The sequence below is a fragment of the Entelurus aequoreus genome, linkage group LG15 (genome assembly GCF_033978785.1).
Source record: "Entelurus aequoreus isolate RoL-2023_Sb linkage group LG15, RoL_Eaeq_v1.1, whole genome shotgun sequence".
Taxonomy (NCBI): domain Eukaryota; kingdom Metazoa; phylum Chordata; class Actinopteri; order Syngnathiformes; family Syngnathidae; genus Entelurus; species Entelurus aequoreus.
The window spans coordinates 2204985-2222112 of NC_084745.1; the positions used below are offsets into that span (position 1 = coordinate 2204985).

General features: G+C 34.8%; 1 protein-coding gene across 1 annotated transcript in view; it reads right to left on the minus strand.

Annotated features, from left to right (window-relative positions):
* The window catches only part of LOC133629694 (partitioning defective 3 homolog), a 799726-nt gene that overhangs the window by 13163 nt on the left and 769435 nt on the right, over positions 1-17128 (minus strand). Inside the window, exon 22 of the mRNA XM_062020594.1 lies at positions 6636-6756. Coding sequence (XP_061876578.1) covers positions 6636-6756 — 121 coding nt within the window. The remainder of the gene's footprint in view (positions 1-6635; positions 6757-17128) is intronic.

Sequence of the window (17128 nt, forward strand, 5' to 3'; positions counted from 1 at the left end):
GGAGGCGGGGCCTGCGGACCCGCAGCTAGGCGGGGCACGCCGGGGATGGGCGACAGGTGCGTAGATGGCCCACCTGGGCGCAGGTGTCTCATCACCTGTCACTGTATAAAAGGGCAGCAGCTACAAGTTACTCTCCATGAAATGTAGCTAAGCTACAAGTTACTCTCTATTAAATGTAGCTAAGCTACAAGTTACTCTCCATGAAATGTAGCTAAGCTACAAGTTACTCGCCATTAAATGTAGCTAAGCTACAATTTACTCTCCATTAAATATAGCTAAGCTACAAGTTACTCTCCATGAAATGTAGCTAAGCTACACGTTACTCTCCATGAAATGTAGCTAAGCTACACGTTACTCTCCAGTAAATGTAGCTAAGCTACAAGTTACTCTCCATTAAATGTAGCTAAGCTACAAGTTACTCTCCATTAAATGTAGCTAAGCTACAAATTACTCTCCATGAAATGTAGCTAAGCTACAAGTTACTCTCCATTAAATGCAACTAAGCTACAAGTTACTCTCTATTAAATGTAGCTAAGCTACAAGTTACTCTCCATGAAATGTAGCTAAGCTACAAGTTACTCTCCATTAAATGTAGCTAAACTACAAGTTACTCTCCATTAAATGTAGCTAAGCTACAAGTTACTCTCCATTAAATGTAACTAAGCTACAAGTTACTCTCCATTAAATGTAACTAAGCTACAAGTTACTCTACAAGAAATGTAGCTAATCTACAAGTTACTCTCCATTAAATGTAGCTAAGCTACAAGTTACTCTCCATTAAATGTAGCTAAGCTACAAGTTACTCTCCATGAAATGTAGCTAAACTAAAAGTTACTCTACATTAAATGTAGCTAAGCTACAAGTTACTCTCCATTAAATGTAACTAAGTTACACGTTACTCTCCATTAAATGTAGCTAAACTACAAGTTACTCTCCATTAAATGTAGCTAAGCTACAAGTTACTCTCCATTAAATGTAGCTAAGCTACAAGTTACTCTCCATGAAATGTAGCTAAACTACAAGTTACTCTACATTAAATGTAGCTAAGCTACAAGTTACTCTCCATTAAATGTAACTAAGCTACAAGTTACTCTCCATTAAATGTAGCTAAGCTACAAGTTACTCTCCATTAAATGTAGCTAAGCTACAAGTTACTCTCCATGAAATGTAACTAAGCTACAAGTTACTCTCCATGAAATGTGTGATGTCACAATATATTAATGTTTGATAGTTTCTTGGGCACACCCTCCTGACAAACATGACTCCACACGGCGGCAAGTTGGGACCGTAACTCAAGTTTAAGCGTCTGATATGGATAACGATCAAAAACTGTCCGTAATGACTCGGTTCCGCCAATTAAGGACAAACAAGCTGGATTCCTGGTGGTCGTTAGGGTTTGTTGCTGAGGGCAGCGGAACTATCAGACAGGAAGTGGTGAGGGTTGCTGTTTCCTGTTTGTTTGGTTCTATCACATGTCACAATGTCAACCTTGTTTTTGTACAGTTTGTGAAAGTAGCAGTATACGACATGATGCTGACAAAATAATGACACTTTTATTTTGGTTTTTGCAGATTTTTTCTAATGATCTTTGCTCCATATTAGTCTTAGTAGACAATGTCAGCGGTCTATGTTGTTGTCCCTTCTTAGGCCCTTTTCTAACGGTTCCTGATACCTCTGGTTCCTGGAACTATGTGTTCCTGTAGAAGTGTATGGTTTGTGTCAGTGTTTATCTGTAGATAACAATATATCAATAATACATGTCAGTGTTTATCTGTAAATAAGAATACATACATAATACATGTCAGTGTTTATCTGTAGATAACAATATATAAATAATAAACTTCAGTGTTTATCTGTAAATAACAATATATAAATAATACATGTCAGTGTTTATCTGTAAATAACAATATATAAATAATACATGTCAGTGTTTATCTGTAAATAACAATATATAGATACAAAATGTCAGTGTTTTTCTGTAAATAACAATATATAAATAATACATGTCAGTGTTTATCTGTAAATAACAATATATAAACAATAAATGTCAGTGTTTATCTGTAAATAACAATATATAAATAATAAATGTCAGTGTTGATCTGTAAATAACAATATATAAATGATAAATGCCAGCATTTATCTGTAAATGACAATATGTAAATAATAAATGTCAATGTTTATCTGTAAATAACAATATATAAATAACACATGTAAGTGTTTATCAACAAATAACAATATATAGATAATAAATGTCAGTGTTTATCTGTAAATAACAATATTTAAAAACTAAATGTCAGTGTTTATCTGTAAATAACAATGTATAAATACTAAATGTCAGTGTTTATCTATAAATAACAATATATAAATAATAAACTTCAGTGTTTATCTGTAAATAACAATATATCAATAATGTCAGTGTTTATCTGTAAATAAAAATATGTAAATAATACATGTCAGTGTTTATCTGTAATTAACAATATATAAATAAGAAATGTCAGCGTTTATCTGTAAATAACAATATATAAATACTAAATGTCTGTATTTATCTGTAAATAACAACATATAAATAATACATGTCAGTGTTTATCAGTAAATAACAATATATAAATAATAAATGTCAGTGTTGATCTGTAAATAACAATATATAAATACTACATGTCCGTATTTATCTGTAAATAACAATATATAAATAATACATGTCAGTGTTTATCTGTAAATAACAATATATAGATACAAAATGTCAGTGTTTTTCTGCAAATAACAATATATAAATAATACATGTCAGTGTTTATCTGTAAATAACAATATATAAACAATAAATGTCAGTGTTTATCTGTAAATAACAATATATAAATAATACATGTCCGTGTTTATCTGTAAATAACAATATATAAATAATACATGTCAGTGTTTATCTGTAAATAACAATATATCAATAATAAATGTCAGTGTTTATCTGTAAATAACAATATATAAATAACACATGTCAGTGTTTATCAATAAATAACAATATATAAATAATAAATGTCAGTGTTTATCTGTAAATAAAAAATATATAAATAACACATGCCAGTGTTTATCTGTAAATAACAATATATAAATACTAAATGTCAGTGTTTATCTGTAAATAAAAATATATAAATACTAAATGTCAGTGTTTTTCTGTAAATAACAATATATAAGTAATAAATGTCAGTGTTTATCTGTAAATAACAATATATAAATACTAAATGTCAGTGTTTATCTGTAAATAACAATATATAAATACTAAATGTCAGTGTTTATCTGTAAATAACAATATATAAATAATAAATATATAAAAACGTTATATGTATGAGTAGTACTAATAGTTGCTGAAAAGTATATTGCATTGAAAGTTAAACAAAACAATATATGACTTACTTATAACTACTTTTTGGAGCGCATCCATTTTTTTGTCGCTTGGGAGGCTGAACGTCGTCTTGAACTAAGTCCACTGAAGGGTTAAACAACGCCTCATTTGGAAATATTGTGTCATGCTTCTCGTAGGCTGAAAAAAAAAGAGCTAAAAATAAACCGCCGATGAGGTAATGCATGTATAGTACACACTGGACACGGTTTTTTTTTTTTAGATCTACAAGACTCATCGGCAACAAACATCAAGCAAATAACGACGGAACTGTCATCCAGCCTGCGTAGGAGTACGAGTCATCTGTGCAAGCAGCCATGGTACTGGCACCACATCCACACTCAAGTTTGGAGTCAGCTGAAAATAAGTTTCCCCAGAGTTCCCCTGATCAGTGCCAACTGTTGACAAAGATGTTCTAGTATCTCCCCCGACAATAACATGTTGACATAGATGTTCTAGTATCTCCCCCGACAAGCCTCGTCTTTGTCAATCTGTGCAGGGCACCACTGAAATAACATGAAAGCCAACTAATAAAGACTCCAGTAGTCCAAGGCCGGCACCCTGATCTTATTACCGTCAGAATAACAGTGGTATACTCCGCAATGTCAACAATCAGGAGCAATTCGACGCTCAGACATTGAGGGGGAAACAAGATAGAATCTCATTTTGACAGTGAGCCTGGGAAGTAAAAGATTGAGAAAGCGACAGATGTCCAATTTCAGATTTAGCCTACGATTGGTGGCTGACATGGAAACAAATCCAGAGTAAATAAATGCAGTCCTGTCAGGGTGGGTGGGGGTTTAGGCCGCGGCGTGGTCTTAGGGCCCACAGGAACTTATTACGCCAGTAAGAAAAACAAAAACAGATCTCTGCTATGTCAGCCAAGCACTCAATAGCAACCCGACTGAAACCAATTACTTTCACTTTCTGACATTTTGACCTGCAATGTTGCCCATTTATACCAACAATTAGACTATTTGGCTCCCAAAAAGCTCCAAGTGTAAATGTAAATAAACTGTATTAATGACGGGAATATATGTGCCAAAAATACGATCTTATATTTGAGTTTTTAATACATGAGCCTTACGGACTGCAGAAGCCTTTGATATCTTATCAAAAAAAAAAAGATGAAAACTGTTTTCCCCATACAGAAAAATCAAAGGATGTTGTATTGTTCACTTTTCAAACCAGTGCAATATTATTGATTTTTCCAGCCTGTATCCAATGTTTGTATTTTTAGCATAAATATTTCAACTTTATTTCATTACTTTACACCTGTTTGCTCTTATTGTCCACGTTTTAGTTTTGTTGTTGTTTTTTTTAGCATTAGTAATAGTATTTTCACAATGTGTCGCAGAATTAAAGGCACAACTTTCAAATCAGCCTTTTTACTGAACAGTTTTTTTTTTTTTTTCCGTTACTTTGTTTTTTATTTATTGCTAGTAGAACTACTATTACTCTTAATATTTTTTGTTTTTAATTATGTATTTATTTTTTAATTATTTCTATACATACAGTGTATTTTTTGTATTTTTGAAAAAAAGTTGTAACCGTCTGCTACTGGCAGGGCCGGCCCGTGGCATAGGTCGTATAGGCAATTGCTAAGGGCGCCGTCCATCAGGGGGCGCCACGCCAGTGCCACAAATGTTGGAGGAAAAAAAAAAAAAAAAAGTTGGTACTATTATTTTTAAATACAAAAAATAATCCCACGTTAATTAAAATGCAAAGTAAAGCCTATTTAATAGAAATATTATTTGTTACAACATTACGCCCCCCCTCCCCCCGCACGGTGCGCCCCCTCCCTTCCCATATCATGACTCTTTTTGGAGTCAACACCAAAAAATCAACACAAAATGTCTAAACGGCCAAAACTGTCAGGTGCCCAGGGAAGAAAAAAGAGAAAAGAAGAGGAGAAACGAGAAAAAGACAGAGGTAGCAGGTAGGTAACGTTAGCCTACATGAAATTATTTGTCTGTTACAGAATGTGATAGTAACCTGGCTTTTTAGCATTAAGCTAATGTTGCATGATTCGGCAATTGCTATTCAATAAATAGCTAGTTCTGCTTTAACATCGGGTTAATATTGTGGAGGGGGCTAAATTGTTATGGAAAATAATAATGTAACGTTAGGTAATTACAGTACTCCCACCTTACATTCCTCAGGGACATTTGTATTAGATCTTTTAAGCAGGTGTTTTTTGTTTACATTGTTATTGCCTTCTGGTTAGCTAATGTTTGCCCTGCAGGTAATAGTCACTTTTCCACCCCTTTATATATTAGGTAGAGTTGTAAGCCTAGTTGTTAAAGTGCACATCATTAATGTTAATTAAGCAATATTACATGAGAGGGAATGCTGTTTTTTAATTTGAGCACTGCTGTGATTCGGTTAAAGATAATCATAACATAACATTCTCATATAATATGTTAATTAGCTTTCTTTAAGTAAAAAAAAGGTCAAAGACAAAGCTATTCGGTTTCTTGTGAGTATATACACTTCGCTGCCGATGTGGGGGGGCGCCACCTAAAATCTTGCCTAGGGCGCCAGATTGGTTAGGGCCAGGCCTGGCTACTGGCATAGACAAAGAGCACAATGGTAGCTAAACCAACAAAACCCAAAGAAGAAATTGTTCCATGTGAGTCATTAAGTTAACTTTTAAAGTTTAAGTACCAATGATTGTCACACACACACTAGGTGTGGTGAAATTTGTCCTCTGCATTCGACCCATCCCCTTGTTCACCCCCTGGGAGGTGAGGGGAGCAGTGGACAGCAGCGGTGGCCCCGCCCGGGAATCATTTTGGGGATTTAACCCCCAATTCCAACCCTTGATGCTGAGTGCCAAGCAGGGAGGTAATGGCTCCCATTTTTATAGTCTTTGGTATGACTCGGCCGGGGTTTGAACTCACAACCTACCCATCTCAGGGCGGACACTCTAACCAATAAGCCACTGAGTAGGTATTTTCCCTCTACATGAGCCGACTCTTTTTGTTTGGATTTAGACCTCGCTTGCTGATGCTACGGTCGCGTTGTAAGGGCTGGTCTCCTAAAGTTTCAGTGAAACGTGGTATTGCACCGTTCTGTCTCTGGGGTCCTTTTTACTCAACATATATGTCATCCAAAAGAACTTGGAATTGACCAGGGTGTTTTATTCGTGCAACAGAACCCACTTAAGAAAATGCAATCTAGAATAAATGACTTATTTCAAGTCCAAAGGAAATCATACATGCCTGAGATAGCAGATGATACTCACCCAAGTCTGATCCGAGCTGTACGAGTGCCGGTGGTCCTCCAGGTCGTCGTCCTGCTTGGCCTGCTGGAACTCGTTCCTGAGCCTTTGTATCCGGTCATGGTTACTGGGAGCCGTCTGATTGCTATGTGGGGGGGAGAGAGGAGCAAGCTGTTATCTATCCAAATAGTCTAGGCGCACATTTACAGGTAATGGGCACCTGGCACTGAGTCAGTCTGTTATTGTTTGGAATATTGGAATCACATGACGCCACTGTTGAGGTTGAGTCGTGCCTAACTGCATCTGTCAGTCATTAGTGCCTTCCATCATCCAACCACTTCTACCCTGAGCATTTCTAGATCTTGTCTGGCTCAATTCAGTTCAGTTTGCAAGCGTTCTTGTTGCGTCGTAGGGTTGTTAGTGTTCCCAGGACCGGGAGAGCCGTGAAGGACAGAGTCTTTCAACCCAATATTGAGGCAAAACACAGAACAGCATGTAGTAGCGTAACGCCAAACCCAAACTGTGTCCAGCAACAAAACAACGGACCTGCGCCGAATGAACGCGTGATTAATGATAGCAACAGGTGGGGACACTAATCAAGAAATAGAAACCAGTGAGTGAGCTGAAACGCCGCCAGCAACGAGAAGGTAAACAAAGGGAGAGCGCGAGGAACAGAACTAAATATGACATTTCGGAGAACAACAACAAGAGCATGGGAAGACATCAGGTCATGACGGCTTTAGTGACGACCACATAAACCAGGGGTCGGCAACCTTTACCACTCAAAGAGCCATTTTGGAAAGTTTCACAAATTAAAGAAAACAATGGCAGCCACAAAAAAATTTTGAAAATTTAAAATGAAAAACACCGCATACAAAGCTTAAATTGCTTTGCGCTATGTTAACCAGGGGTCTCTGACACACGCACCGGCACGCATCTTAATAAGGAAATTTAATGTTAGTGCGGCCTGCAACTTTTAATTAAATGGCGCTTGATAGTGTCTTTCTTGCCAACCCTCTCAATTTCCCGGGAGACTCCCAAATTTCAGGACGTACTGGCACTGCTTTTAGCGCCCACTACAGCCTTCCCAAACAGCGTACCTGCTTGGCCGCATGTTGAATGCAGCTTTTGCTTGCTCACGTAAGTCCCAGCAAGGCATACTTGTTCAATAGCCACACAGCTTACACTGACGGTAGTCGTACAAAAACAACTTTAACACTGTTACGTTACAAATATGCGCCACACTTTGAACCCACACCAAAAAGAATAACAAACACATTTCTGGAGAACATCTGCACTGTAACACAACATAAACACAACACAACAAATACCCAGAATCCCATGCAGCCCTAACTCTTCCGCTCAACCGACGCACGGAGAGGGGGGGGGGGGGGTTGATGTGTGGGGGGGGGGGGGGGGTTGGTGGTAGCGGGGGTGTATAATGTAGACCGGAAGAGTTAGGGCTGCATGGGATTCTGGGTATTTGTTGTGTTGTGTTACGGTGCGGATGTTTTCCAGAAATGTTTTTGTCATTCTTTTTTGGTGTGGGTTCACAGTGTGGCGCATATTTGTAACGTAACAGTGTTAAAGTTAACTTTTTAACTTTAACTTATACGGCCACCGTCAGTGTAAGCTGTGTGGCTGTTGAACAAGTATGCCTTGCTGTCGCCTACGTGTGCAAGTAAAAGCAACATATAACATGTGGCCGGGCTGGCATGCTGTTTGCAAATGCTATAGAGGACAATTAATGCAGTGCCATTAGGGCACGCCCTTGAGTAAGTAATTAGAGTGAAAATAGGATAATATTTACCCTGGGATATTTCTAGGAGAGGCAGTCTCCTGGGAAAATCGGGGGGGTCGGCAAGTATGCAGCTGAGCCGCATCAGAGTGGTCAAAGAGCTGCATGCGGCTCCGGAGCCGCGGGTTGCCAACCCCTGACATAAACCAACACACTTTGACCTGACCAAGAACCGGCAGCCGCTGAAGTTGCCTTTGTCAGAGTTGCACAATTGGGGTGGAAAAGTGTCCTTACCATGCAAAACATAAATGTCCACTAGAGAGAATGCTGGGTCTTAGACCTGAAGCCAGAATCTTAGAATATGTCCAGTTGAATATATGTAGAAATCCACAAAATCGTTTAAAATGAATTGATGAAGTCAAGCCACCTTCGTCTGACTGACACACAATCTTATGATTAGGGTTAGACAAAGTGGTTCTAGCACAGACAGGCATACCGAGGACTTAGGCTTTGTAAAACAAAGACACACTCGCTTACTCGGTCAACTCAGGGTGTTCAATCAGCGTAACTAGACTGCTTGGTTTGTCTTGAAAGACGTCTAGTCTCTCATCTGAGTAGATTTCATCAGTTCATGATCATAGACCTAGATTGGTCAGATCCCGTCTTAGAGTTGTATTTTGGTCAGATTTGGTCTTAGACTTTTATTTTGGTCAGATCTAGTCTTAGACTTAGATTGGTCAGATCCCGTCTTGGACTTTTAGTCTGGTCAGATCTAGTCTTAGACTTTTATTTTGGTCAGATCTGGTCTTAGACTTTGATTGGGCAGATCTAGTCTTAGACTTAGATTGGTCACATCTAGCTTTAGATTTAGATTGGTCAGATCTAGTCTTGGACTGAGATTGGTCAGATCTAGTCTTAGACTTAGATTGGTCACATATAGTCTTATACTTAGATTGGTCAGATCTAGTCTTAGACTTTTATTTTGGTCAGCTCTGATCTTAGACTTGGATTGGTCAGATCTTGTCTTAGACAGGTCAGATCTAGTCTTGGACTTAGATTGGTCAGGTCTAGTCTTAGACTTAGATTGGTCAGATCTAGTCTTGGACTGAGATTGGTCAGATCTAGTCTTAGACTTAGATTGGTCACATATAGTCTTATACTTAGATTGGTCAGATCTAGTCTTAGACTTTTATTTTGGTCAGCTCTGATCTTAGACTTGGATTGGTCAGAACTTGTCTTAGACAGGTCAGATCTAGTCTTAGACAGGTCAGATCTAGTCTTAGACTTAGATTGGTCACATCTAGTCTTAGACTTAAATTGGTCAGGTCTAGTCTTAGACTTAGATTGGTCAGATCTAGTCTTAGACTTAGATTGGTCACATCTATTCTTAGACTGAGATTGGTCGGATCTAGTCTTAGAATTAGATTGGTCAGCTCTAGTCTTAGACTTAGATTGGTCAGGTCTAGTCTTAGACTTAGATTGGTCACATCCAGTCTTGGACTTTGATTGGTCACATCTAGTCTTAGACTTGGATTGGTCAGATCTAGTTTTAGACTTAGTTTGGTCACATCTAGTCTTAGACTTAGATTGGTAAAATCTAGTCTTAGACTTAGATTGGTCAGATCTAGTCTTAGATTTAGATTGGTCAGAACTAGTCTTAGATTTAGATTGGTCAGATCTATTCTTAGACTTAGATTGGTCACATCTAGTCTTAGACTTAGATTGGTCACATCTAGTCTTAGACTAAGATTGGTCAGATCTAGTCTTAGATTTATATTGGTCAGAACTAGTCTTGGATTTAGATTGGTCAGAACTAGTCTTAGTTTTAGATTGGTCACATCTATTCTTAGACTTAGATTGGTCACATCTAGTCTTAGACTTAGATTGGTCACTTCTAGTCTTAGACTTAGATTGGTCACTTCTAGTCTTAGACTTAGATTGGTCACATCTAGTCATAGACAATATTTAATCAAGCCTGGTTTAAGTGTGAAAGTGTTCCTCGGGCACCACTAGGAGTGATAAATGGACAGCAGAATGTAGACTTTTAAGGTCACAGTAGAACCCCTCATTTACACCTCCATCAATAAAAGGACTGTCAATGGGAATCAATGGCTGTTGATTCAGTCCAATCACCGGCTCCAGAGGCAGTGGCCGACAGGACACGTAACGATGACTAGGGCAGCTCTTTAATAGTCTGGAGTTGATGCACGTTAAAGGGTTGTGAGCAAAGGTGAGGCGTGTGTGCGCTGGAGGGACGTGAAGGTGGGGAGGTAGAAACAAGGTGAATAATTAATCAAGAGCATGAGAGAACAGAAAGAGGAGCGAGCCGGGACAAAGCCAGAGAAAAACATTAATGTAGATCAGGGGTCTCAAACTTGTTTTCATTGAGGGCCACATTGCAGTTAGGGCTTGTAGCTGTGAATAAAATATGTATAACCCTTATCATATTATTACACACATCACATTATTATTTATAATGTTACGCACACTAAAAAAAATTGCATTTTCCATTCTGAATATTCAAGTATTGTGTCTACTGGGGCTGCTTGCATTACCCCTCCCTTCAGAAGCAGCCTCAGTGATGTTAACTAGGGAACTCCCGAATAAATAGAGGAGCACGTGGGCTGTACCTTAGAGCGTAGGGTGAAACTGTAACTGAGTGTGCAGCCCAATACGTTTCTCCCCATGAGCAAAATTGAACTATGTCTCTGCCTGATTCCTTGCTTCTTGTCTTGTTTAATAGATAACCTGACAGAAATAACTGAAAACATGTTTTATATTCGAGTTTCTTCAAAGTAGCCACCCTTTGCTCTGATTACTGCTTTGCACACTCTTGGCATTCTCTCCATGAGCTTCAAGAGGTAGTCACCCGAAATGGTTTTCACGTCACAGGTGTCATAGTTTTGATGCCTTCAGTGACAATCTGCAATGTAAATAGTCGTGAAAATAAAGAAAATGCATTGAAATGAGAAGGTGTGTCCAAACCTTTGGCCTGTACTGTATGTCCAGGCTTTCGCGGGCCACATAAAATGGTAAATGGGTTATACTTGTATAGCGCTTTTCTACTTTCAAGGTACTCAAAGCGCTTTGACACTATTTCCACATTCACCCATTCACACACACATTCACACACTGATGGCGGGAGCTGCCATGCAAGGCACTAACCACGACCCATCAGGAGCAAGGTGTCTTGCTCAAGGACACAACGGATGTGACGAGGTTGGTAGAAGGTGGGGATTGAACCAGGAACCCTCAGGTTGCTGGCACGGCCACTCTCCCAACGGCGCCACGCCGTCCCCAATGATGTTGAGTTGATTGTCAAGTTGATTTTCAAGACAAAAATGATTTTCAAGACAAAAAATTATTTTCAAGGTAAAAGTTGATTTCCAAGGTAAAAGTTTATTTCCAAGGTAAAAGTTGATTTTCAAGACAAAAAATTATTTAAGATAAAAAATGATTTTCAAGACAAAAAGTTGATTTTCAAGACAAAAAATTATTTTCAAGGTAAAAGTTGATTTTCAATACAAAAAATGATTTTCAAGGTAAAAAGTTGATTTTCAAGAGAAAAAATGATTTTCAAGGTAAAAGTTGATTTTCAAGAGAAAAAATTATTTTCAAGGTAAAAGTAGATTTTCAAGACAAAAAATTATTTTCAAGGTAAAAGTTGATTTACAAGACACAAATTTATTTTCAAGGTAAAAGTTGATTTTCAAGGTAAAAGTTGATTTTCAATACAACAAATTATTTTCAAGGCAAAAAGATGATTTTCAAGACAAAAAATTATTTTCAAGGTAAAAAGTTGATTTTCAAGAGAAAAATTTTTTTTCAAGGTAAAAAGTTGATTTTCAAGACAAACAATTATTTTCAGGGTAAAAGTTGATTTTCAAGAGAAAAAAATATTTTCAAGGTAAAAGTTGATTTTCAAGGTTAAAGTTGATTTTCAAGGTAAAAGTTGATTTTCAAAATAAAAAACGGTTTTCAAGGTAAAAAGTTGATTTTCAAGACAAAAAATTATTTTCAAGGTAAAAGTTGATTTTCAAGACAAAAAATAATTTTCAAGGTAAAAGTTAATTTTCAATACAACAAATTATTTTCAAGGTAAAAAGTTGATTTTCAATACAACAAATTATTTTCAAGGTAAAAAGTTGATTTTCAAGAGAAAAAACTATTTTCAAGGTAAAAGTTGATTTTCAAGACAAAAAATGATTTTCAAGGTAAAAAGTTGATTTTCAAGACAACAAATTATTTTCAAGGTAAAAAGTTGATTTTCAAGAGAAAAAATTATTTTCAAGGTAAAAAGTTGATTTTCAAGAGAAAAAATTATTTTCAAGGTAAAAGTTGATTTTCAAGGTTAAAGTTGATTTTCAAGGTAAAAGTTGATTTTCAAAGTAAAAAACGATTTTCAAGGTAAAAAGTTTTATTTTCAAGAGAAAAAAATATTTTCAAGGTGAAAGTTGATTTTCAAGACAAACAATTATTTTCAGGGTAAAAGTTGATTTTCAAGAGAAAAAATTATTTTCAAGGTAAAAGTTGATTTTCAAGGTTAAAGTTGATTTTCAAGGTAAAAGTTGATTTTCAAAATAAAAAACGATTTTCAAGGTAAAAAGTTGATATTCAAGACAAAAAATGATTTTCAAGGTAAAAGTTGATTTTCAAGACAAAAAATGATTTTCAAGGTAAAAGTTGATTTTCAAGACAAAAAATGATATTCAAGGTAAAAGTTGATTTTCAAGACAAAAAATTATTTTTAAGGTAAAAGTTGATTTTCAATACAACAAATTATTTTCAAGGTAAAAAGTAGATTTTCAAGACAAAAAATGATTTTCAAGGTAAAAAGTTGATTTTCAAGACAACAAATTATTTTCAAGGTAAAAGTTGATTTTCGAGGTAAAAGTTGATTTTCAAGGCAAAAAATTATTTTCAAGGTAAAAAGTTGATTTTCAAGGTAAAAGTTGATTTTCAAGACAAAAAATGATTTTCAAGGTACAACCTCGGCACAATTGATAATAATTATAGCAACGGCCTTTAAGCATAAGAGTTGTGTGATAACTTATACATAATTATTCTAACAGTAATGTAGAGGAATTAAAAAGAGAATACCAAAATATCGTTTTTTTTGGGGGGGGGGGGTAAAAATGAACACTTAACACATTGAAGAGCTGCCATCCTGTTCTTGTGCACGTCTCGTGCCAAGCACTTACCACTGGTACGTCCGTTACACACCATTGTTCATGTGGGCCCAGAGGATCCTGGGAGTAATGATGCAATCATTGCAGATGAGAATGAGCGCTATGCTAATGGGCTGCAGGAACAGGCTGCCAATCAAAGTCCATTAATAGCCGAATAAAGGGCTAACTTGGTGCCTGAGTAGCACTCGTGTCCTTTCATAGCGAGATCGATTGTATTAGTTGTACTCCGTTTGATTCGTGCGACTGCAGGAAGTCCTCCCTTACATGCTTGTTGCCATGAAGTGCTCGGCTAATGCTTTCAGTTAGGTGAAGAGCTGCCCATGACAAAATCAATGAGCTTCATCCACTAATATATCTTTTCCCTCATTTCATTCATTCCCAACAAAGCTTGTTCACACCCGCTTGCTGTAACACAACCGGAGTGTTATTACCACAAGACCAGTCGTTTGGAAACAACACAACATTTGGCATGAAATCGCACATTAGCCACGTTATTTTAGATCGGCTGATACCAATACCAAGTTTTTTTGACAGTTTATCAACACAATATTTCAACCGATTCGTTATTCTCTTTTATTTGTATTTATTATTATTTATTTTTTTATTTTACTTTTTATTTTTTTATTCTCTTTTATTACATTAAAAACATATTTATTGCACATTAAAACATTTTTTTTTTACATTACATTGTTTCAGAAACTAAGTTATTAGTGCAAAATAACTAAGCAAAATCAAAAACTACTATTTATATACTGTTTTTCCCCTCCCCGTTGTGGCTTGTGCAGCCCTTTGAGACACTGGTGATTTAGGGCTGTATAAGTAAACATTGATTGATTGGTTGAAGTCCCTTTTGTGTCGAGAGAATTATTTCCTGAGTTTGTAAACATCAACAAAAAAACAACAACAACAAAATATTTAATGCTTTGAAATATCGAGCTAATTGGCATGATGATGTTAAGTGGCTTACATGGGGTGGATGTCCATTTAAAAAATGATTTTTTTTTATTATCATCCGAAAAACTACTATTTAAAAAGTAGATTTTCAAGGTAAAAAGTAGATTTTCAAGACAAAAAATTTTTTTTAAGGTAAAAGTTGATTTTCAAGACAAAAAATGATTTTCAAGGCAAAAAGTAGATTTTCAAGACAAAACATTTTTTTTAAGGTAAAAGTTGATTTTCGGATGTTAAGTGGCTTACATGGGGTGGATGTCCATTTAAAAAAAAATAAAATTAATTATCATCCGAAAAACTACTATTTAAAAAGTAGATTTTCAAAGTAAAAAGTAGATTTTCAAGACAAACATTTTTTTTTAAGGTAAAAGTTGATTTTCAAGACAAAAAATAATTTTCAAGGTAAAAAGTTGATTTTCAAGACAAAAAATTATTTTCAAGGTAAAAGTTGATTTTCGGATGTTAAGTGGCTTTCATGGGGTGGATGTCCATTTAAAAAAAAAAAAAAAAATATTATCATCCGAAAAACTACTATTTAAAAAGTAGATTTTCAAGGTAAAAAGTAGATTTTCAAGACAAAAAATAATTTTCAAGGTAAAAGTTGATTTTCAAGACAAAAAATTATTTTCAAGGTAAAAGTTGATTTTCGGATGTTAAGTGGCTTACATGGGGTGGATGTCCATTTAAAAAATTGTTTTTTTTTATTATCATCCGAAAAACTACTATTTAAAAAGTAGATTTTCAAGGTAAAAAGTTTATTTTCAAGACAAAAAATGATTTTCAAGGTAAAAAGTTGATTTTCAAGACAAAAAATTATTTTCAAGGTAAAAGTTGATTTTCGGATGTTAAGTGGCTTACATGGGGTGGATGTCCATTTAAAAAAAATTTTTTTTTATTATCATCCGAAAAACTACTATTTAAAAAGTAGATTTTCAAGGTAAAAAGTAGATTTTCAAGACAAAAATTTTTTTTTAAGGTAAAAGTTGATTTTCAAGACAAAAAATGATTTTCAAGGTGAAAGTTGATTTTCGGATGTTAAGTGGCTTACATGGGGTGGATGTCCATTTAAAAAAAAAAAAAAAAATTATTATCATCCGAAAAACTATTATTTAAAAAGTAGATTTTCAAGGTAAAAAGTAGATTTTCAAGACAAAAAATAATTTTCAAGGTAAAAGTTGATTTTCAAGACAAAAAATTATTTTCAAGGTAAAAGTTGATTTTCGGATGTTAAGTGGCTTACATGGGGTGGATGTCCATTTAAAAAAACCCGTTTTTTATTATCATCCGAAAAACTACTATTTAAAAAGTAGATTTTCAAGGTAAAAAGTTTATTTTCAAGACAAAAAATGATTTTCAAGGTAAAAAGTTGATTTTCAAGACAAAAAATTATTTTCAAGGTAAAAGTTGATTTTCGGATGTTAAGTGGCTTACGTGGGGTAGATGTCCATTTAAAACATTTTTTTTTATTATCATCCGGAAAAACTACTATTTAAAAAGTAGATTTTCAAGGTAAAAAGTAGATTTTCAAGACAAAATTTTTTTTTTAAGGTAAAAGTTGATTTTCGGATGTTAAGTGGCTTACATGGGGTGGATGTCCATTTAAAAAAAAATTCTTTTTATTATCATCCGAAAAACTACTATTTAAAAAGTAGATTTTCAAGGTAAAAAGTAGATTTTCAAGACAAAAATTTTTTTTTAAGGTAAAAGTTGATTTTCAAGACAAAAAATGATTTTCAAGGTGAAAGTTGATTTTCGGATGTTAAGTGGCTTACATGGGGTGGATGTCCATTTAAAAAAAAAAAAAAAATTATTATCATCCGAAAAACTACTATTTAAAAAGTAGATTTTCAAGGTAAAAAGTAGATTTTCAAGACAAAAAATAATTTTCAAGGTAAAAGTTGATTTTCAAGACAAAAAATTATTTTCAAGGTAAAAGTTGATTTTCGGATGTTAAGTGGCTTACATGGGGTGGATGTCCATTTAAAAAAAACCGTTTTTTATTATCATCCGAAAAACTACTATTTAAAAAGTAGATTTTCAAGGTAAAAAGTTTATTTTCAAGACAAAAAATGATTTTCAAGGTAAAAAGTTGATTTTCAAGACAAAAAATTATTTTCAAGGTAAAAGTTGATTTTCGGATGTTAAGTGGCTTACGTGGGGTAGATGTCCATTTAAAACATTTTTTTTTATTATCATCCGAAAAACTACTATTTAAAAAGTAGATTTTCAAGGTAAAAAGTAGATTTTCAAGACAAAATTTTTTTTTTAAGGTAAAAGTTGATTTTCGGATGTTAAGTGGCTTACATGGGGTGGATGTCCATTTAAAAAAAAATTCTTTTTATTATCATCCGAAAAACTACTATTTAAAAAGTAGATTTTCAAGGTAAAAGGTAGATTTTCAAGACAAAAAATAATTTTTAAGGTAAAAGTTGATATTCAAGACAAAAAATTATTTTCAAGGTAAAAGTTGATTTTCGGATGTTAAGTGGCTTACATGGGGTGGATGTCCATTTAAAAAAAAAAAAAAAATTATTATCATCCGAAAAACTACTTTTTAAAAAGTAGATTTTCAATGTAAGAAGTAGATTTTCAAGACAAAAAATATTTTTTAAGGTAAAAGTTGATTTTCAAGACAAAAA